The sequence below is a fragment of the Drosophila hydei genome, unplaced genomic scaffold (assembly GCF_003285905.1).
Source record: "Drosophila hydei strain 15085-1641.00,03,60 unplaced genomic scaffold, DhydRS2 tig00000330-arrow-arrow-pilon, whole genome shotgun sequence".
Classification (NCBI taxonomy): domain Eukaryota; kingdom Metazoa; phylum Arthropoda; class Insecta; order Diptera; family Drosophilidae; genus Drosophila; species Drosophila hydei.
The window spans coordinates 460,296-486,531 of NW_022045710.1; the positions used below are offsets into that span (position 1 = coordinate 460,296).

The 26,236-nt window shown below is 27.9% G+C and overlaps 1 protein-coding gene across 1 annotated transcript; it reads right to left on the bottom strand.

Moving 5' to 3' along the window:
• Positions 1 to 3,874: 3,874 nt before the first annotated feature.
• On the bottom strand, positions 3,875 to 9,943 carry LOC111594138 (calsyntenin-1). Its single transcript, XM_023307305.2, has 11 exons — positions 9,753 to 9,943; positions 9,117 to 9,302; positions 8,861 to 9,003; positions 8,280 to 8,780; positions 7,655 to 7,762; positions 6,425 to 7,577; positions 5,386 to 5,937; positions 5,239 to 5,322; positions 5,002 to 5,132; positions 4,557 to 4,680; positions 3,875 to 4,485 (listed from the first exon to the last, which is right to left on the bottom strand). Exons 2-11 carry the CDS (start codon positions 9,235 to 9,237, stop codon positions 4,412 to 4,414), a joined length of 2,991 nt encoding a protein of 996 aa, XP_023163073.2. The 5' UTR covers positions 9,238 to 9,302; positions 9,753 to 9,943; the 3' UTR covers positions 3,875 to 4,411.
• Between the last annotated feature and the right edge of the window lie 16,293 nt (positions 9,944 to 26,236).

Consider the following 26,236-nt stretch of genomic DNA (forward strand, 5'->3'; position numbering starts at 1 on the left):
ATCGCCAGAGCAAACTATACATTTAATTATTAATATCTTATAAGTTGACTGATAATTAGGCTATAATATATTATGCAAATCACATACACATGCACGAACATTTATAAGCTTGAATCTGAATAATATAAATTATATTATTAATTCAATACATCAAAGCATACACAACAAATACAAATGCATATACAAATATTAATTGAAACTATATATTAATCTTATCTTAATACATATAGATTAATATATATATATATATATATATATATATATATATATATATATATATTCATATATTATATTATATATCATAGCTTATAATATATTAATGTGAATAAAAAAGACTTATATATGTATTAGCCAATCATATTGAAAATTGGCAAAAAGTATCCGAAAGTATCTCGCGTTGAAAATCAGGTTCGTTATGAATATATAAATGTTTTCGACTTACTTAATTTAAAATAATTTACGTTTTGTAGATTTAGTAAGAACAGAATTTAATGCAATGTTTTTATTGCAATTAATTTTGAAAAGTTAATCTGAAACATTTATGTTTTTAATTAAAACTTCTAGTCTAATCAGATTATCTTCTGTTCACTGATAGTTGTTTAGTTTAGCTTGATTATATTATGTAATATCTTATTCTGTTTTTATCTCAAAATTGTAGAACAACAGTAATTATGAGTGAGACTAAATACAGTTGAATAAAAGCGCAAAATATTAAATATTAAAAACTTATTTAATCGCATACCATTTATATATATAAATATATATATATATTTATATATATATATATATATATATATATATATATATATATATATATATATATATATATATGAGTACAACGTGAAATGATACTAAAAACGTATATTTTACACAATTTTTTGTTACAAATATATAAATTAACTCTGAATAAAATAAAATCGAGAATAATATAATTGTTAATTCTTAAGCGAAATAGATATTGAGAAAAGAGAATGATTCTTTAGAATTTGCAACCGTTTATTTTGCATGACATCCACAAAATAATTTATAACATGCATTTAAAATTGTCGGTGCAATTCGGATATAGAAGAATATCATCTAATTTGAATCACGTGATAATTTGTATCTCTCCTACGGAGAACATTCAGTTCATGAAGGGTCTTTGATGCATTGATGTAACTAACAAACTTTCATCAGATATTCATATTTTTTCTCAATATCTTCCACCATGGTTCATGAGATAAAGAAGTATTAAGTCAGTTCAGGAATACCAAATTTATATTTTATTCACTTCTCTGCTGAAGTATAAATAAATAAGTTATTTATACAGATACATATAGATATATCTATACACAAATTAGTATTTGATTGCATCTCGTATAAATGACAAAAGAATATTAAAGAGAATTAAACAAAAAGATAAATAAACAAATGTTTACAATTGATTGCACTACATGCATACCCAACTGCATGAAAATATTTTTTTACACAGTATGTAAGCTTTTACATCAAATTTGTAGATGGCGGCTAAAATATTTACAACGAATATTTTATAAATGTTTCTTATTAAACATGTAAGATCTAAATAGAAACAAAACATGAATATAAATATATATTACCAATAGTGAAATATCCGCATTGTGTTCGTAAGAAAAAAAATATAAATATATTTATATTAAAATATAAATGTATATATATGTATATAAATAAATATATATATATATATATATATATATATATATATATATATATATATATATATATATATATATATATATATATATATATATATATATATATATATATATATATTTATATTTATATATATATATAAATCCTTAAAATACATTTCATAAATAAACTTTAATCGACATTAATTTTACACAGATATTATGCAAATACTAATGTCGATTAAAAACATAACTTTATATAAAAAATATATACAAAAGATATATGTATCACTAAATGGTTATATAATAAAATTTTCCGAAAATAATGTGTTTTTATTGAATATGTTGTCCTGATATTAGTTATACACTTATACATTCATATATTATATTTACGTAAGTATTCTTTATCATTAACAATTTGTGTTTTAATAAAATAAAAGTACGTTGTAGAAAGTTGAACGCCGGATAAGAATATCAGATTGCAATGGAAAATTATTGGATTAGAGCTTTAGAGCTGGATTAACTCAGATTTGCATTGTATTAGTGAGTTGTCCTACATAGTGACTTCTTTATAAAAAACAACGTCCGTCCATCCGTCTGCCCGTCCGTCACAAGCGGAAAAAGCTACATATTTATAGTTTTAAAAACGAAGCCTTAAATTTGACAAGGCATATCTTAAATATCAGATCTAGTTATCTGTTTAAATTTGAACCAATTTAATCATCATTCAATATTAAAAGAAATTCATTAAATTTTTCAATATATAATTTTTGTATATAACTATACTTAAAACCGATCAAGTTTGGAATAACCTAACAGATCTTTCACTCTTTCGTAAATAAAATAAAACGAGATTTTTGTTTGTTTTAATCTCATTTATTAAAATAATAACTGTAACGAAAAGTACTGAGATTATATATTTTTCTGATTTTATTTTCTTGGCACAACACTGTTGTGTGTGCTTATATATTTGCATTAAAATTACAATTCTAGACAAATGTCTCTTATTACGTTAAGGTAATGAATTATTTTGGAGTACCCCAAAGCAATAAACAAAGGTTTTACAGATTTGAATTCAGATATTTAATTCAAATGCTGCAGTAACTTAATAAATTATATTTGGTTAAGAAGCTCATGGACAGACCTGACTTCGAAACCAATATTATTTGCTAACTTAAGAAACTTGTTCTATTCAGCAAGCCGAATACAAAAATACCCTTGCAAGCGAATTACACATTTTAATATCCGTTTCAATGATGTGCGACCAACTTAATAGAAATTAGTAGTATAATCTGTAGCTATGATAAGAAATGTTGATGATGTTTTGATGTGACGATGATAAAACTTGTATACCTCCTTTTCAAATTTTTATCAATGGCTATTTTAAAATCTATGTATTGAAATATAATATTCACTCTTTATGATTTTATATAATTGGACAATCTTATAATAATAGCTAGTGTCTGAAGCCCTGTGACAGTAGGTCAACCACGAACTAGCCAATTCATGTTAATATGTAAATGTGCAGATTCCACAGACAACGAAATGGAAGAAGAGATATTACACTTATTTCTTTATCATCCCAACGACGAGCCTAAATTCGCTGTAGTTTGAAATAGTACTCTGCTCAAAAGAAAAGACAATGTTCCAAATGATATCAAATAAAAAAATAATTAGCCAATGCGATACCAAATTTTGAAAGTTTGCTTTAAATACTTAAAAAAAAATCTTGATTTTATCTGCACTTAACAAAGAAAAGGCGTTCGAAATTTTTGAATCCTGTTTGAACATAACATATCTAATACTAAGTTTCTATAAATATCCTTTCTTCAATATCCTTACGAATATTACTATTAAACAATGGCTGTTTGATTTTATGCGAAGGAAAATGCTATGACAAAGCTGATATAGAGAATAATTCTTTTTGACGCATGACCCAATTGGGATAATAAAAGTGACAAATCAGAAAAAACATCATTTATGGTTTTCTAGACAGGTTCCCAAAATTTATTGTTAACCTCTCAATGGATTGACCAAAGGGATTTATGTATGCAAATTATAAAAAACAAAAGTAATTTGCTGACCATAATAAAAGTGTTATTCTATTTTATTACTGCGTTAAGCTTCATATATCGTAAAAAAAGTAATCAAAAAGCTAATATTAGATATTCAATTCTTATTGTAAAATTAAAAGAATTAGAATATTGAGATTATTTCGAATATCGGATTTGCAGACAGATGAGTAGTGAATATGATCGTAAATAAAAATAGAAGATTAGACTTATATTATGGGGACGGAAGTACCACCTATTTACTACGAGTATCTGTGTCTCTGACAGCATATTTGTATGTATGTATGTGTAAAAGTACAGATTTCAATCATTTGCAAGGGTATACATATAAAGCGAACAATTTTTATTCTTATATGTATTAAGTATATGCGTTGCGATTACGCTGGTTCTGGAGCGATGCCGGGGTATAATTGTACTATATGTTAATTACAGTTGAAGTATATAAGCATGTATGTATAATTCGAACGTAACCTTGGTACGATAACCTATGGATATATACTTTTTGCCATTACTTATATGCATATAACATACATACTTATATTTTCAATTGAAGTATCTATTTATAAGTATATATTCATGGATGTTTTGCGGATTACTTTAGTATTATAATTGTGTAATTCATATATTAAAAGCACATTTACATATAATTAATTTTAACTTTTATTGATAAACGACACACACATATCCATTTTAGTTCCCCGATGAAAACATGTTGGTGTTGTCCCACTCAAGCTGGTTGATATGGGCAAATCCATCTTTAATTACTAAAGGCCAAAAGATAATATTTATATAGAAAACGAGGATTTGTATTTTTCTATATCTGCAACAAACGTACCGTCTTCATCTTCAGAATCAGTATTATCCGAATCCGAACTTTCCTCCGATGCGCCATCGGTTTGCATTGGATTAATGGTAATGGTCAATGCAGAATCATCCCATATTAAGCCTTCATCAGCCACCTAAGATATAAAGTAAAGACAATATTAGTAGTGAAAACTCAGACTATACTCTACACTCTATACTCTACACTCTGTACTCTATACTCTACACTCTATACTCTATACTCTACATTTTAAAAATATTAGTTCTTTTTTCTTTTCTATCGTATTATTCTCAGGTGCAGATAAGCAATAATCAAGAAAAAAGTATTGTGGACAATTTCAGTTTCGGATTCAGGTTCAGCACTTAAAACATTTACTAATAAGTCCTGTTGAACGGCGTAACTTATAAATAAATATGGAAAGGCGTATTTTTTCGCAGCTTAAATCAAACTATATTACCTTGGGGCATGGCTGATGTTGGTCTGTGTATTTTTGGTTATTTTTTAGCCTTGCAATGGAAATACCACAGAGTAAGATAACGAGAAAAACGCATATTAAGATGATCAGCATTGTTGGATGCGACGCCTCAGCTAATAGAGCAAATTAAAAAATATTTATGTATTTATGTATTTATTATTATTATTATTATTATTATTATTATATCTTAAATACACCTAAAAAAATTAATTAACAAACCTTTGTGCACGATGGAGTGTACATGAGATTTAGGCTCCTGTACATCATTGATATGAAGTAAAGAGTTTGAAAAAAATTTCGTATCTGAAAGAAACAATTTTAAGATTATTTCAACATCATATCGTCAAAGCAAATAAAACTATCTACCTGGTGCTCCTTTATCCCCACTTTCGCTTAGCCCACGCCCGTTGTGATAATTCGATAGAAAATTGTCGTTACCTTCGGCATTAGTCACGGCTATGGATGATGATGGTGGATTTGTTGTCTTCGACGACTGCTTCGGATGCAGGACGGTCAATGTGAGTGTATATTCAACACTCTTATATTGTGCGTAAAGCTGCGAACAGGATAGCTTGAATACACGGTTTAGATAATACGCCGGTTTCTTATTGCTATAGACTAAAGCACGCAATACGCTGAGATAGCTGCGAACTGAATCGGATCCGATCATTTCAACGCCATCCTTGTTAATATTTGTTTTGATGTCCATTGTGGATGACAACGACTCATCGCCATCTATTTGAATTTCCTCATGATCCGGGTTTAAAGATGGAAATACAATTACACTGCACGAATCGAGATTCTCTTTATGGATCCCATTGCTTTTATCGTCATCGATAGAGAGGCCAATGTGAACTTTGTCCAAGATATGCACGCCAAATTTGATTTCTTGGTAAGAAACCAATTTATTTTGGGTTCCTAAGAATTAAAATGGAATGATAAGTTTCATTGAAATTTTGAATATACAATAGTTGGTACCCTCAGTTATAGTTTATAAATGTTAAAATTGAGATAGTGTGTGTATATATCTACGCTCCAGATTTAATACGTGGGTTACAGTGTACCACCAAAATCGGCCAAATTATATTATTATATTATATATTGATAAAAAATATATATTATTATATTATATTAATAAAAAATATATATAAATATTATTTGGAGCCGTGGTACATCGACAATGTGACATATTTCACTGCCTTGAGGCTAGAGTGCCAAAAATTTGATAGTTAAGTTATTGTAGACCCTCTATAAATATTTACTAAAAATGATATATCTCAACATACTGGGGACGCGGCATATGCATAAAAATCCTATCTTCTCTAAATTTAGAGCTAAAATCTGGAAGTTTTTCATGTGAAGTGCTTTAGTACCGTGAAGGAGTTCTGGTTACTTTTTTATTTACCGGAAATTGCAATCTTTGTTGCGGTATGCGAAGACTTCGATGTACGCTGTTCGCCCTGAGCTTGAGGTCTGAGATTTTCAATCGTGTACAGAGTAGCGGTATCCTCGACCATTTTATCACCTGGCATTGTGGCTGGCTGAATGGGATCATTTACCATGACATATGTCTCGATTGTGGGTAAGCGTATGGCACTCTGATTTGTGCAGAGCATTGTCGTACGAACCTCAATGTTTCTACGTCCTATTGTGGGACTTTTTTTAATATTAATGTATTGAATTTTACGCATTAATTGCTCTATATTGTGCTTGCTTTGCGTCTCAATATATATTTCGTTCATTTTTGCATTGACCTGCACTTGAAAATCTGTCGACTCTTGCTCTGCTTGCTGCTCAAGTTGCAATTCCGTCGATGGAAGCAAATGTTCAGCACAGCTCGTTCCACATTTAATATCCTCAACAGAGAGTATACCGTTAAGAGATAGCTTTACTTCCGATATGTCACCATTGAATCCGTGCTTTAGACGATTTTCTGAACTCTGATAACAGGCTCCTACCGCCAGTGTGGTGTTAACTCCATGTGCCGCATGCAGGGGCCAATCATCAATGACTTCTGGATTGGCGTGACGGTCCTCAACAGAGCTTTCAAACTGTACGCCATCAATAAACAGCTCTACCTTGGACGATTGGTACACGTTGATTACATAGTAATGCCATTCATTGTCGCAGACCTGCGATATTTTCCACCTCCATTCCGCCGGACTAAATATGTTTAGATCACCGTCATTGAAATTCTTCCGCAACAGTAGAATAAGTCGACAGTTGCGTACGAATAATGCCATATGATGGCGATTCATTTTATGATCGTCAGCGTTACAGACTATATGCTCTTTTACATGTTTGTTCATCGAGCTCTGAGTGCCATGGCGAAAGATGGTCACAATACTAAATTGCTTCAGCGAAAAGTCTCGGTGTTCAATAAGCCCATCGGGTACAACTACGCCAGCTGACCCATCAAAATGGAAGATCGACTCGGGGCCCTCGTCATAGCTCAAGTCTTTCGTCCATTCGGCGTCACGGGGCAAAAGATCCCTTAAGTTTTTATTCGCCGAACAGTTTGATATATCCCGATCGCAGCCAAATGATATGTGCTTGGTCTTTGTGTATTTAAGAAGTATATCAACAAATTGATTGAGTCAATATAGATTTGTTTGTATGAAATATGTATACTTACCTTAAGGGTAACCACTGCGTGAATGTTGAGATCATCAGGTTTACACAATATATTGCACAAATCCAGTCGAGCATTTGGAAACAGTTGCAAACTCTCGGTGCTACCGGACTAAACATTTATATTATTTATTAAGCTAATGCCAAAGACATTCCTAATTTTATATTTTTATCGTATAAATACTGATTTTGCTACTGAGAAAAAAAAATTTCGGAAACGTCATATTTTAAAAGTTGTAAAAGTGGGCTTCTACATTCACCATTGTTGAGGCATGCTTGTGTGAGTCATGTACGTAAAATATTTGCCAAACTTTTAGTCCTTAGTCTCACTATTACTGTCATGTAGCGTAATAAGGCTCCTTCTCTCTCAGAGAGCAGCAAACGAGCTACAATGGCGATGCGTAACCACGTTGTACGGCATCTATCAGCCAGGATTAACAAAGCAAGATAAAATTTTGTGCCTTATTAACGCGAATTAACGCGAGGCTGTGGGTAGCAGAGAGTTGAGTCAAATATGTACCTACTGACGGATGCGCTCTGCCAGGGGTAATATATAGAGGAATTCTTTGATTTCCTCTAAATTGCTCATGGCGGTATAGTATATATATATATATATAGTTAATACTTACAGTGTAATCAATGCGCTCTGGTATGCCCAAGAACTTGGCATCGCACACACGTCGCACCTTAATGCTGACCATAATGGGGACGGACTCCTTCATAGCACAATCGTATGCCACGACGGATAAAATGTGATTGTGAGAAATCTTATGTGAGAGTGGTTCTGTGTTTTTGATCGAGCCCTCATTGTCAATTGTGAACGGCTCATCACTATTTAATATTTCATATTTGCAAACATCTCCAAAGAGTGGAGTGCAATCTTTGTCTGCGGCTTCGACACGAATAATCTCATTATAAAGTTTACCCTCGTCGACTTCGGTGACATATGATGGCTGTAAAAAGGTCGGAGCATACTCATTGATATCGATCACTGTGATATGAACGTTGGCCGAGTTCGATGGCGTTCCGTCGCAGTATATGGCAACAATCTCAAAATGATAACTTTTACGCTTTTCACAATTGAGTGTGTGGCGTGCTTTAAGTATCCCAAGATTGTTGACCAACTCAATCTGGAAATTGATTGTTTTTAGTTAATATTTTGTTAAGCCACCGAGTGTTTCACAGTTTATCCCTTGTGTTATTTTCTCACCTGGAATGGAATTTCATGATATGGCTTCTTTACAATGCGAAAGCTGCAAATTTTCTCTTCGTCAACATTAATCAACGGCGTAATTTCCACTAGAGTCTCATTTTCCCGAATCAATCCATGGTACGACTTTTCTAAAATATACTCTGAAAACACAGCAAAACATTATTTAATTCACATATCATTTTAACAACGGTATAAGTCCAAAAAAAAAGAACCTTTAAAAATATGTTTTTAATTTGACATTTTGCAAACAAACCTCGTTGTATTAGATACTCGTCCTCATTTTCAGTGGAAGTGCCAGCATGGACCGAAGCACAGAGTACGCCAACTACTATTAGACCCAAATAGCCAAAACGTAGGCTTTGTGGCGACACCATAATTCTGGATATATTTTGATTTAACAAATCACCCAAAATGTTGTTTTTGCCACCCACTGTATTTTCTGTAACGGTATAATACGTGATTTTCATAAAGCACAATATCAATTATATTTGAAACAACTGAGTAATTAATAACGCATTCATTTTAATATTCTTGCAGTAATTTTTTTAACAAAATAACATAAAACGTTAATCCGAAAGTCTCCTCTAAATCAGATGCATCTTCAATTGTATGTAGCTATATATGTGCTTGAATTTATAAGATACACATTTTTTGAGATACATATTCATGATTGTGAGCACATACATACATATATAGATATATACATATAAATATATGTTGATATTTATTTATTCACATTTTTCTCTAAAATTCAGAATTTCTCACATAGCGAGACCCAAACCTTTCACCTTTCATTTCAATAAATATTCTTTATTTTGTTTTTAAAAGAGTATTCGAATTCTTGTTAATTTTTCACCCACTCAGGACATGCAATAATCAATATTTGTACCTTAACTTTTCTTTCTGTTCGCTCCAATGTTATATTAATGGCTTTTTAATAAGCAACATTTAAAATGCTAGCTTGAATTTTATTTGCTGTTTGGTCAGACATTTAATAATTGTTTATCCGACATTTTTTATGCATTTGCCAAGAAAAGAATCAGTCGTTTTCTAATACCCTAAATAATCCCAAATTATATTAGAGTCGTTTGACTAGTGTATTTTTCGACATCAAATTGAATTTCCCGTTTCTCGATACCGATTGCACAAAATACAGTGCCGATATCCATAATCGAATAAATCCATTCAAATTCAGCACATCACTATTTAAGCACTAATGTTATATGTTATGTCCTTATGTTATATTATTAGCATAAGCATCATAGATAGCAAAAAAATTCAAGTAGTAAGCAATTAGGCATAATAAAGTAGAGATTCGCTTTTTTTTGACTAACTAACACTGGTCACACTGTCGATAAAAATGAGCGTTCTTGAAATGTTTTGTTTTATGAAAATAAATTACTTTGTGGTATTGAAATGAACGCTTTACAAATTCGTCATACATTACATAGTCTTGTATAATGTATCTCTGTATCCAATATATCTGCATTAATTTTATTTACATTTTAAACAGAATGTTGACACGTGTATGATCCGGTAATTTCCACATTTCGAACTTTAACATTGCTTCTTAAGGTCATAATTCTATGCATTTATGGCCCTAGCTCCTTCCAACTATATCGCAAAGAATTTTTCCAGATTAATCGAATGTATACCTAACATTAATTGCTAGATTTATTTGAATCTTATTTTAGGATGATAATAAATGATTTAAGAACAATAAAGGATAAATATATAAGAGAAAACGTACACAAATATTTGAATCGACTGGCTACTCAAAAATTATAAAATTTCATTTATATAAATGCCTAATTTTAATAATTCAGTATGAATGAGTTGTCAGGCAAATGTGACCAAATCTGTGTATCCAATTCCAACTTATTGCGAGAGAGGGAAAGATAGGGAGATAGAGAGAGAGAGAGAGAGAGAGAGAGAGAGAGAGAGAAGGTGAAATCGCTGAACGCCAAAGAGAGTATTAATTCAACCCTAGTTGTTTCTGTAAAATCGTTAGTGCTTAAAACCAGCAACAGTTTTTGGCCACGATTTCATTCATGGCGCAAATGTGTGCGCGCACATTTTGACATAAACATATACGTGTATGTATGTATATATGACTGAAAAGCGCGCACCAACGCCCACGTATGCCTATCCCAAGATTCCCGAAGCAGGCAGCCGAAGCACACTTCGGCATCGAATACAAACACGTTAATCGGAAGGACGTTAGTGTGTGGACATCTATTTTCTGAGCCACTCTGTAGATGCTGTGTGTTCCATACAATCCCAACCTTTACTTGTGCATTCATTTCAAAGTTAATATTTAATTCGTTAGTCTATCTAAACTAAAAAAACTTAAAGAAGCTGCAACTTATTTTGTGTGGGCGACCGCGGTGAACAGAAGTAAGAAATGAATTACGTGTAATCCTTTGCAGACTGTTAACAAACGTAAGTATTTTAATTTTTGTATACATATACATTTTTATTAAATTAATGTAATTGATATATATAAACATATCTATATATGCCAAGATGCGATTGTAAAAAACTTTGATAATGTTAGTGGATATATTTTATGAATTTTAATTTAGGGTCTAAGTCAAAGACGTCGATTTTCATTAAAAAATAAAAACAATGTTTGCATATATATGTTATATATGTATATATAGGTCGCTTAAATCTGTGCAGGCAAATGTAAGGTAAACGATTTGAAGAAAGTACAAATATATAAGTGAATTGATACATATGTATGAATTTAAATTTAAATGCCAGTCAAAGACGTCGACGTCTATCATGAACGCCACCCACGCCTAGCCTCAGTTGAATGTGTGCAAGTCTACGTGTGGGTGTGCAATTCTATGTATACTTGCCTACATGTATAAAAACATACACGGGATATACATATATATAGTTACATATACAGATATACAGATATACAGATATACAGATATACAGATATATAGATATACAGATATACAGATATACAGATATACAGATATATAGATATACAGATAAACAGATAAACAGATATACAGATATACAGATATACAGATAAACAGATAAACGGATATACAGATATACAGATATACCGATATACAGATATACAGATAAACAGATAAACAGATATACAGATATACAGATATACAGATATACAGATATACAGAATATACAGATATACAGATATACAGATATACAGATATACAGATATACAGATATACAGATATACAGATATACAGATATACAGATATACAGATATACAGATATACAGATATACAGATATACAGATATACAGATATACAGATATACAAATATACAGATATACATATATACAGATATACAGATATACAGATAAACAGATAAACAGATAAACAGATATACAGATATACAGATATACAGATATACAGATATACAGATATACAGATATACAGATATACAGATATACAGATATATAGATATACAGATATACAGATATACAGATATACAGATATACAGATATACAGATATACAGATATACAGATATACAGATATACAGATATACAGATATAAGATATACAGATATACAGATATACAGATATACAGATATACAGATATACAGATATACAGATATACAGATATACAGATACACAGATATACAGATATACAGATATACAGATATACAGATATACAGATATACAGATATACAGATATACAGATATACAGATATACAGATATACAGATATACAGATATACAGATATACAGATATACAGATATACAGATAAACAGATATACAGATATACAGATATACAGATATAATGATAAACAGATATACAGATATACAGATATACAGATATACAGATATACAGATATACAGATATACAGATATACAGATATACAGATATACAGATATACAGATATACAGATATACAGATATACAGATATACAGATATACAGATATACAGATATACAGATATACAGATATACAGATATACAGATATACAGATATACAGATATACAGATATACAGATGATATACAGATATACATATTACAGATATACAGATATACAGATATACAGATATACAGATATACAGATATACAGATATACAGATATACAGATATACAGATATACAGATATACAGATATACAGATATACGATATACAGATATACAGATATACAGATATACAGATATACAGATATACAGATATACAGATATACAGATATACAGATATACAGATATACAGATATACATAACAGATATACAGATATACAGATATACAGATATACAGATATACAGATATACAGATATACAGATATCGATTACAATATACAGATATACAGATATACAGATATACAGATATACAGATATACAGATATACAGATATACAGATACAGATATACAGATATACAGATATACAGATATACAGATACCGATATACAGATATACAGATATACAGATATACAGATATACAGATATACAGATATACAGATATACAGATATACAGATATACAGATACTAGACATACAGATATACAGATATACAGATATACAGATATAAAGATATACAGATATACAGATATACAGATATACAGATATACAGATATACAGATATACAGATATACAGATATACAGATATACAGATATACAGATATACAGATATACACAGATACACAGATATACAGATACATAGACATACAGATATACAGATATAAAGATATACAGATATACAGATATACAGATATACAGATATACAGATATACAGATATACAGATATACAGATATACAGATATACAGATATACACAGATACACAGATATACAGATACATAGACATACAGATATACAGATATACAGATATACAGATATACAGATATACAGATATACAGATATACAGATATACAGCTATTACAGATATACAGCTATACAGATATACAGCTATAAGCTTACAGATATAAGATATACAGATATAATATACAGATATACAGATATACAGATCTACCGATATACAGATATACATATTACAGATATACAGATATACAGATATAACAGATATACAGATATACAGATATACAGATATACAGATATACAGATATACAGATATACAGATATAAGATACACCGATATACAGATACATAGACATACAGATATACAGATATACAGATATACAGATTAATACAGATATACAGATATACAGATATACCGATATACAGATATACAGATATACAGATATCAGATATACAGATATACACAGATACACAGATATACAGATACATAGATATACAGATATACAGATATACAGCTATACAGATATACAGATTATACAGATATACAGATATGCAGATATACAAATATATATAAAAACATATATACAGATATACAGATATGCAGATATACAAATATATATAAATACATATATACAAATATACAGATGCACAGATACACAGATATACAGATACATAGACATACAGATATACAGATATACAGATATACATAAGATATACAGATATACAGATATACACAGATACACAGATATACATATACATAGACATACAGATATACAGATATACAGATATACAGATATACAGATATACAGATATACAGATATATAGATATACAGATATACAGATATACAGATGTACAGATATACAGATATGCAGATATACAAATATATATAAAAACATATATACAGATATGCAGATATACAGATATGCAGATATACAAATATATATAAAAAACTTTATATACATCTATACAGATACACAGATATACAGATACATAGACATACAGATATACAGATATACAGATATACAGATATACAGATATACAGATATACAGATATACAGATATACAGATATACAGATATACAGATATACAGATATACAGATATACAGATATACAGATATACAGATATACAGATATACAGATATACAGATATACAGATATACAGATATACAGATATACAGATATACAGATATACAGATATGCAGATATACAAATATATATAAATACATATATACATATATACAGATACACAGATACACAGATATACAGATACATAGACATACAGATATACAGATATACAGATATACAGATATACAGATATACAGATATACAGATATACAGATATACAGATATACAGATATACAGATATACAGATATACAGATATACAGATATACAGATATACAGATATACAGATATACAGATATACAGATATACAGATATACACAGATACACAGATATACAGATACATAGACATACAGATATACAGATATACAGATATACAGATATACAGATATACAGATATACAGATATACAGATATACAGATATACAGATATACAGATATACAGATATACAGATATACAGATATACAGATATACAGATATACAGATATACAGATATACAGATATACAGATATACAGATATACAGATATACAGATATACAGATATACAGATATACAGATATACAGATATACAGATATACAGATATACAGATATACAGATATACAGATATACAGATATACAGATATACAGATATACAGATATACAGATATACAGATATACAGATATACAGATATACAGATATACAGATATACAGATATACAGATATACAGATATACAGATATACAGATATACAGATATACAGATATACAGATATACATATATACAGATATACAGATATACAGATATACAGATATACAGATATACAGATATACAGATATACAGATATACATATATACAGATATACAGATATACAGATATACAGATATACAGATATACAGATATACAGATATACAGATATACAGATATACAGATATACAGATATACAGATATACAGATATACAGATATACAGATATACAGATATACAGATATACAGATATACAGATATACAGATATACAGATATACAGATATACAGATAAACAGATATACAGATATACAGATATACAGATATACAGATATACAGATATACAGATATACAGATATACAGATATACAGATATACATATATACAGATATACAGATATACAGATATACAGATATACAGATATACAGATATACAGATATACAGATATACAGATATACAGATATACAGATATACAGATATACAGATATACAGATATACAGATATACAGATATACAGATATACAGATATACAGATATACAGATATACAGATATACAGATATACAGATATACAGATATACAGATATACAGATATACAGATATACAGATATACAGATATACAGATATACAGATATACAGATATACAGATATACAGATATACAGATATACAGATATACAGATATACAGATATACAGATATACAGATATACAGATATACAGATATACAGATATACAGATATACAGATATACAGATATACAGATATACAGATATGCAGATACACAGATATACAGATATACAGATATACAGATATACAGATATACAGATATACAGATATACAGATATACAGATATACAGATATACAGATATACAGATATACAGATACACAGATACACAGATATACAGATATACAGATATACAGATATACAGATATACAGATATACAATATACAGATATACAGATATACAGATATACAGATATAAAGATATACAGATATACAGATATACAGATATACAGATATACAGATATACAGATATACAGATATACAGATATACAGATATACAGATATACAGATATACAGATATAAAGATATAAAGATATAAAGATATACAGATATACAGATATACAGATATACAGATATACAGATATACAGATATACAGATATACAGATATACAGATATACAGATATACAGATATACAGATATACAGATATACAGATATACAGATATACAGATATACAGATATACAGATATACAGATATACAGATATACAGATATACAGATATACAGATATACAGATATACAGATATACAGATATACAGATATACAGATATACAGATATACAGATATACAGATATACAGATATACAGTTATACAGATATTCAAATATGTAGATATACAGATACACAGAGATACAGATATACAGATATACAGATATACAGATATACAGATATACAGATATACAGATATACAGATATACAGATATACAGATATACAGATATACAGATATACAGATATACAGATATACAGATATACAGATACACAGATATACAGATATACAGTTATACAGATATTCAAATATGTAGATATACAGATACACAGATATACAGATATACAGATATACAGATATACAGATATATAGACATACAGATATACAGATATACAGATATACGTATATACAGATATACAGATATAGAGATATACAGATATACAGATATACAAATATATAGATATACAGATATACAGATATACAGATATACAGATATACAGATATACAGATATACAGATATACAGATATACAGATATACAGATATACAGATATACAGATATACAGATATACAGATATACAGATATACAGATATACAGATATACACATATACAGATATACAAATATACAGATATACAGATACACAGATATACAGATATACAGATATACAGATATACAAATATGTAGATATACAGATACATAGATATACAGATATACAGATATACAGATATACAGATATACAGATATACAGATATATAGATATACAGATATACAGATATACAGATATACAGATATACAGATATACAGATATACAGATATACAGATATACAGATATACAGATATACAGATATACAGATATACAGATATACAGATATACAGATATACAGATATACAGATATACAGATATACAGATATACAGATATACAGATATACAGATATACAGATATACAGATATACAGATATACAGATATACAGATATACAGATATACAGATATACAGATATACAGATATACAGATATACAGATATACAGATATACAGATATACAGATATACAGATATACAGATATACAGATATACAGATATACAGATATACAGATATACAGATATACAGATATACAGATATACAGATATACAGATATACAGATATACAGATATACAGATATACAGATATACAGATATACAGATATACAGATATACAGATATACAGATATACAGATATACAGATATACAGATATACAGATATACAGACATACAGATATACAGATATACAGATATACAGATATACAGATATACAGATATACAGATATACAGATATACAGATATACAGATATACAGATATACAGATATACAGATATACAGATATACAGATATACAGATATACAGATATACAGATATACAGATATATAGATATACAGATATACAGATATACAGATATACAGATATACAGATATACAGATATACAGATATACAGATATACAGATATACAGATATACAGATATACAGATATACAGATATACAGATATACAGATATACAGATATACAGATATACAGATATACAGATATACAGATATACAGATATACAGATATACAGATATACAGATATACAGATATACAGATATACAGATATACAGATATACAGATATACAGATATACAGATATACAGATATACAGATATACAGATATACAGATATACAGATATACAGATATACAGATATACAGATATACAGATACATAAATATACAGATATTACAGATATACAGATATACAGATATACAGATATACAGATATACAGATATACAGATATACAGATATACAGATATACAGATATACAGATATACAGATATACAGATATACAGATATACAGATATACAGATATACAGATATACAGATATACAGATATACAGATATACAGATATACAGATATACAGATATACAGATATACAGATATACAGATATACAGATATACAGATATACAGATATACAGATATACAGATATACAGATATACAGATATACAGATATACAGATATACAGATATACAGATATACAGATATACAGATATACAGATATACAGATATACAGATATACAGATATACAGATATACAGATATACAGATATACAGATATACAGATATACAGATATACAGATATACAGATATACAGATATACAGATATACAGATATACAGATATACAGATATACAGATATACAGATATACAGATATACAGATATACAGATATACAGATATACAGATATACAGATATACAGATATACAGATATACAGATATACAGATATACAGATATACAGATATACAGATATACAGATATACAGATACACAGATATACAGATATACAGATATACAGATATACAGATATACAGATATACAGATATACAGATATACAGATATACAGATATACAGATATACAGATATACAGATATACAGATATACAGATATACAGATATACAGATATACAGATATACAGATATAGATATACAGATATACAGATATACAGATATACAGATATACAGATATACAGATATACAGATATACAGATATACAGATATACAGATATACAGATATACAGATATACAGATATACAGATATACAGATATACAGATATACAGATATACAGATATACAGATATACAGATATACAGATATACAGATATACAGATATACAGATATACAGATATACAGATATACAGATATACAGATATACAGATATACAGATATACAGATATACAGATATACAGATATACAGATATACAGATATACAGATATACAGATATACAGATATACAGATATACAGATATACATATATACAGATATACAGATATACAGATATACAGATATACAGATATACAGATATACAGATATACAGATATACAGATATACAGATATACAGATATACAGATATACAGATATACAGATATACAGATATACAGATATACAGATATACAGATATACAGATATACAGATATACAGATATACAGATATACAGATATACAGATATACAGATACTAATATACATATACAGATATACAGATATACAGATATACAGATATACAGATATACAGATTTACAGATATACAGATATACAGATATACAGATATACAGATATACAGATATACAGATATACAGATATACAGATATACAGATATACAGATATACAGATATACAGATATACAGATACAGATTTACAGATATACAGATATACAGATATACAGATATACAGATATACAGATATACAGATATACAGATATACTAATATATACAGATATACCGATATACAGATATACAGATATACAGATATACAGATATACAGATATACAGATATACAGATACACAGATATACAGATTACAGAAATACATAGATATACAGATATACAGATATACAGATATACAGATATACAGATATACAGATACACAGATATACAGATTACTAATACATAAGATATACAGATATACAGATATACAGATATACAGATATACAGATATACAGATATACAGATACATAGATATAACAGATATACAGATATACAGATATACAGATATACAGATATACAGATATACAGATATACAGATATACAGATATACAGATATACAGATATACAGATATACAGATATACAGATATACAGATATACAGATATACAGATATACAGATATACAGATATACAGATATACAGATATACAGATATACAGATATACAGATATACAGATATACAGATTTACTAATACATACATATACAGATATACAGATATACAGATATACAGATATACAGATACACAGATATACAAATACATAGATATAAAGATATACAGGTATACAGATATACAGATATACAGATATACAGATATACAGATATACAGATATACAGATATACAGATATACAGATATACAGATATACAGATATACAGATATACAGATATACAGATATACAGATATACAGATATACAGATATACAGATATAAAGATATACAGATATACAGATATACAGATATACAGATACACAGATACACAGATTATAATACATAGATATACCGATATACAGATATACAGATATACAGATATACAGATATACAGATATACAGATATACAGATATACAGATATACAGATATACAGATATACAGATATACAGATATACAGATATACAGATATACAGATATACAGATATACAGATACAAGATATACTAATACATACATATACAGATATACAGATATACAGATATACAGATATACAGATATACAGATATACAGATTTACAAATACATAGATATACAGATATACAGGTATACAGATATACAGATATACAGATATACAGATATACAGATATACAGATATACAGATATACAGATATACAGATATACAGATATACAGATATACAGATATACAGATATACAGATATACAGATATACAGATATACAGATATACAGATATACAGATATACAGATAGAAGATATACAGATATACAGATATACAGATATACAGATTTACAGATATACAGATATACAGATATACAGATATACAGATACACAGATACACAGATTTACTAATACATAGATATACAGATATACAGATATACAGATATACAGATATACAGATATACAGATATACAGATATACAGATATACAGATATACAGATTACAAATACATAGATATACAGATATACAGATATACAGATATACAGATATACAGATATACAGATATACAGATATACAGATATACAGATATACAGATATACAGATATACAGATATACAGATATACAGATATACAGATATACAGATATACTATAAGAATACATATACAGATATACAGATATACAGATATACAGATATACAGATATACAGATTTACAAATACACAGATATACAGATACACAGATATACAGATATACAGATATACAGATATACAGATATACAGATATACAGATATACAGATATACAGATATACAGATATACAGATATACAGATATACAGATATACAGATATACAGATATACAGATATACAGATATACAGATATACAGATATACAGATATACAGATATACAGATATACAGATATACAGATATACAGATATACAGATATACAGATATACAGATATACAGATATACAGATATACAGATATACAGATATACAGATATACAGATATACAGATATACAGATATACAGATATACAGATATACAGATATACAGATATACAGATATACAGATATACAGATATATACAGATATACAGATATACAGATATACAGATATACAGATATACAGATATACAGATATACAGATATACAGATATACAGATATACAGATATACAGATATACAGATATACAGATATACAGATATACAGATATACAGATATACAGATATACAGATATACAGATATACAGATATACAGATATACAGATATACAGATATACAGATATACAGATATACAGATACACAGATAATAGATATACAGATATACAGATATACAGATATACAGACATACAGATATACAGATATACAGATATACAGATATACAGATATACAGATATACAGATATACAGATATACAGATATACAGATATACAGATATACAGATATACAGATATACAGATATACAGATATACAGATTACAGATATACAGATATACAGATATACAGATATACAGATATACAGATACACAGATATACAGATATACAATACACAGATATACAGATATACAGATATACAGATATACCGAATACAGATATACAGATATACAGATATACAGATATACAGATATACAGATATACAGATATACAGATATACAGATATACAGATATACAGATACAAGATATACAGATATACAGATATACAGATATACAGATATACAGATATACAGATATACAGATATACAGATATACAGATATACAGATATACAGATACACAGATACACAGATTTACTAATACATAGATATACCGACATACAGATATACCGATATACAGATATACAGATATACAGATATACAGATATACAGATATACAGATATACAGATATACAGATATACAGATATACAGATATACAGATATACAGATATACAGATATACAGATACACAGATACACAGATTTACAAATACATACATATACAGATATACAGATATACAGATATACAGATATACAGATACACAGATTTACAAATACATAGATATACGACATACAGGTATACAGATATACAGATATACAGATATACAGATATACAGATATACAGATATACAGATATACAGATATACAGATATACAGATATACAGATATACAGATATACAGATATACAGAATATACAGATATACAGATATACAGATATACAGATATACAGATATACAGATATACAGATATACAGATATACAGATATACAGATATACAGATATACAGATATACAGATATACAGATATACAGATATACAGATATACAGATATACAGATACACAGATACCAGATTTACAATACACAGATATAAGATATACAGATATACAGATATACAGATATACAGATATACAGATATACAGATATACAGATATACAGATATACAGATATACAGATATACAGATATACAGATATACAGATATACAGATATACAGATATACAGATATACAGATATACAGATATACAGATATACAGATATACTAATACAGAGATATACCGATACATACAGATATACAGATATACAGACATACAGATATACAGATATACAGATATACAGATATACAGATATACAGATATACAGATATACAGATATACAGATATACAGATATACAGATATACAGATATACAGATACACAGATACACAGATTTACTAATACACATATACAGATATACAGATATACAGATATACAGATTACAGATACACAGATACACAGATACAAAATACAGATATACCGATATACAGGTATACAGATATACAGATATACAGATATACAGATATACAGATATACAGATATACAGATACAGATATACAGATACAGATATACAGATATACAGATATACAGATATACAGATATACAGATATACAGATATACAGATATACAGATATACAGATAGACAGATATACAGATATACAGATATACAGATATACAGATGTACAGATATACAGATATACAGATATACAGATATACAGAGATACACAGATACACAGATTTACTAATACATAGATATACCGATATACAGATATACAGATATACGATACAATACAGATATACAGATATACAGATATACAGATATACAGATATACAGATTACAAATACATAGATATACCGACATACAGATATACAGATATACAGATATACAGATATACAGATATACAGATATACAGATATACAGATATACAGATATACAGATATACAGATATACAGATATACAGATATACTAATAAATACATATACAGATATACAGATATACAGATATACAGATATACAGATACACAGATTTACAAATACATAGATATACAGATATACAGATATACAGATATACAGATATACAGATATACAGATATACAGATATACAGATATACAGATATACAGATATACAGATATACAGATATACAGATATACAGATATACAGATATACAGATATACAGATATACAGATATACAGATATACAGATATACAGATATACAGATATACAGATATACAGATATACAGATATACAGATATACAGATATACAGATATACAGATATACAGAATACAGATATACAGATATACAGATATACAGATATACAGATATACAGATATACAGATATACAGATATACAGATATACAGATATACAGATATACAGATATACAGATATACAGATATACAGATATACAGATATACAGATATACAGATATACAGATATACAGATATACAGATATACAGATATACAGATATACAGATATACAGATATACAGATATACAGATATACAGATATACAGATATACAGATATACAGATATACAGATATACAGATATACAGATATACAGATATACAGATATACAGATATACACATAGACAGATATACAGATATACAGATACAGATATACAGATATACAGATATACAGATATACAGAGATACAGATATACAGATATACAGATATACAGATATACAGATATACAGATATACAGATATACAGATTACAGATATACAGATATACAGATATACAGATATACAGATATACAGATATACAGATATACAGATATACAGATATACAGATATACAGATATACAGATATACAGATACAGATATACAGATATACAGATATACAGATATACGAGATACAGATATACAGATATACAGATATACAGATATACAGATATACAGATATACAGATATACAGATATACAGATATACAGATATACAGATATACAGATATACAGATATACAGATATACAGATATACATATATACAGATATACAGATATACAGATATACAGATATACAGATATACAGATATACAGATATACAGATATACAGATATACAGATATACAGATATACAGATATACAGATATACAGATATACAGATATACAGATATACAGATATACAGATATACAGATATACAGATATACAGATATACAGATATACAGATATACAGATATACAGATATACAGATATACAGATATACAGATATACAGATATACAGATATACAGATATACAGATATACAGATATACAGATATACAGATACAGATATACAGATATACAGATATACAGATATACTATACATAGATATACAGATTACAGATATACAGATATACAGATATACAGATATACAGATATACAGATATACAGATATACAGATATACAGATATACAGATATACAGATATACAGATATACAGATATAGATATACAGATATACAGATATACAGATATACAGATATACAGATATACAGATATACAGATATACAGATATACAGATATACAGATATACAGATATATACAGATATACAGATATACAGATATACAGATATACAGATATACAGATATATACAGATATACAGATATACAGATATACAGATATACAGATATACAGATATACAGATATACAGATATACAGATATACAGATATACAGATATACAGATATACAGATATACAGATATACAGATATACAGATATACAGATATATACAGATATACAGATATACAGATATACAGATATACAGATATACAGATATACAGATATACAGATATACAGATATACAGATATACAGATATACAGATATACAGATATACAGATATATACAGATATACAGATATACAGATATACAGATATACAGATATACAGATATACAGATATACAGATATACAGATATACAGATATACAGATATACAGATATACAGATTATACAGATATACATATACAGATATACAGATATACAGATATACAGATATACAGATATACAGATATACAGATATACAGATATACAGATATACAGATATACAGATATACAGATATACAGATATACAGATATACAGATATACAGATATACAGATATACAGATATACAGATATACAGATATACAGATATACAGA

Bases quoted from the DNA above. Each gene is read 5' to 3' on its own strand.
- LOC111594138 (XM_023307305.2), bottom strand. From the start codon at position 9,237: ATGGTGTCGCCACAAAGCCTACGTTTTGGCTATTTGGGTCTAATAGTA. The intron at 5,323-5,385 runs GTAGATAGTTTT...TGTTTCTTTCAG, and splicing joins TGGGGATAAAGGAGCACCAG to ATACGAAATTTTTTTCAAAC. The intron at 4,486-4,556 runs GTACGTTTGTTG...TTTGGCCTTTAG, and splicing joins TGATTCTGAAGATGAAGACG to TAATTAAAGATGGATTTGCC.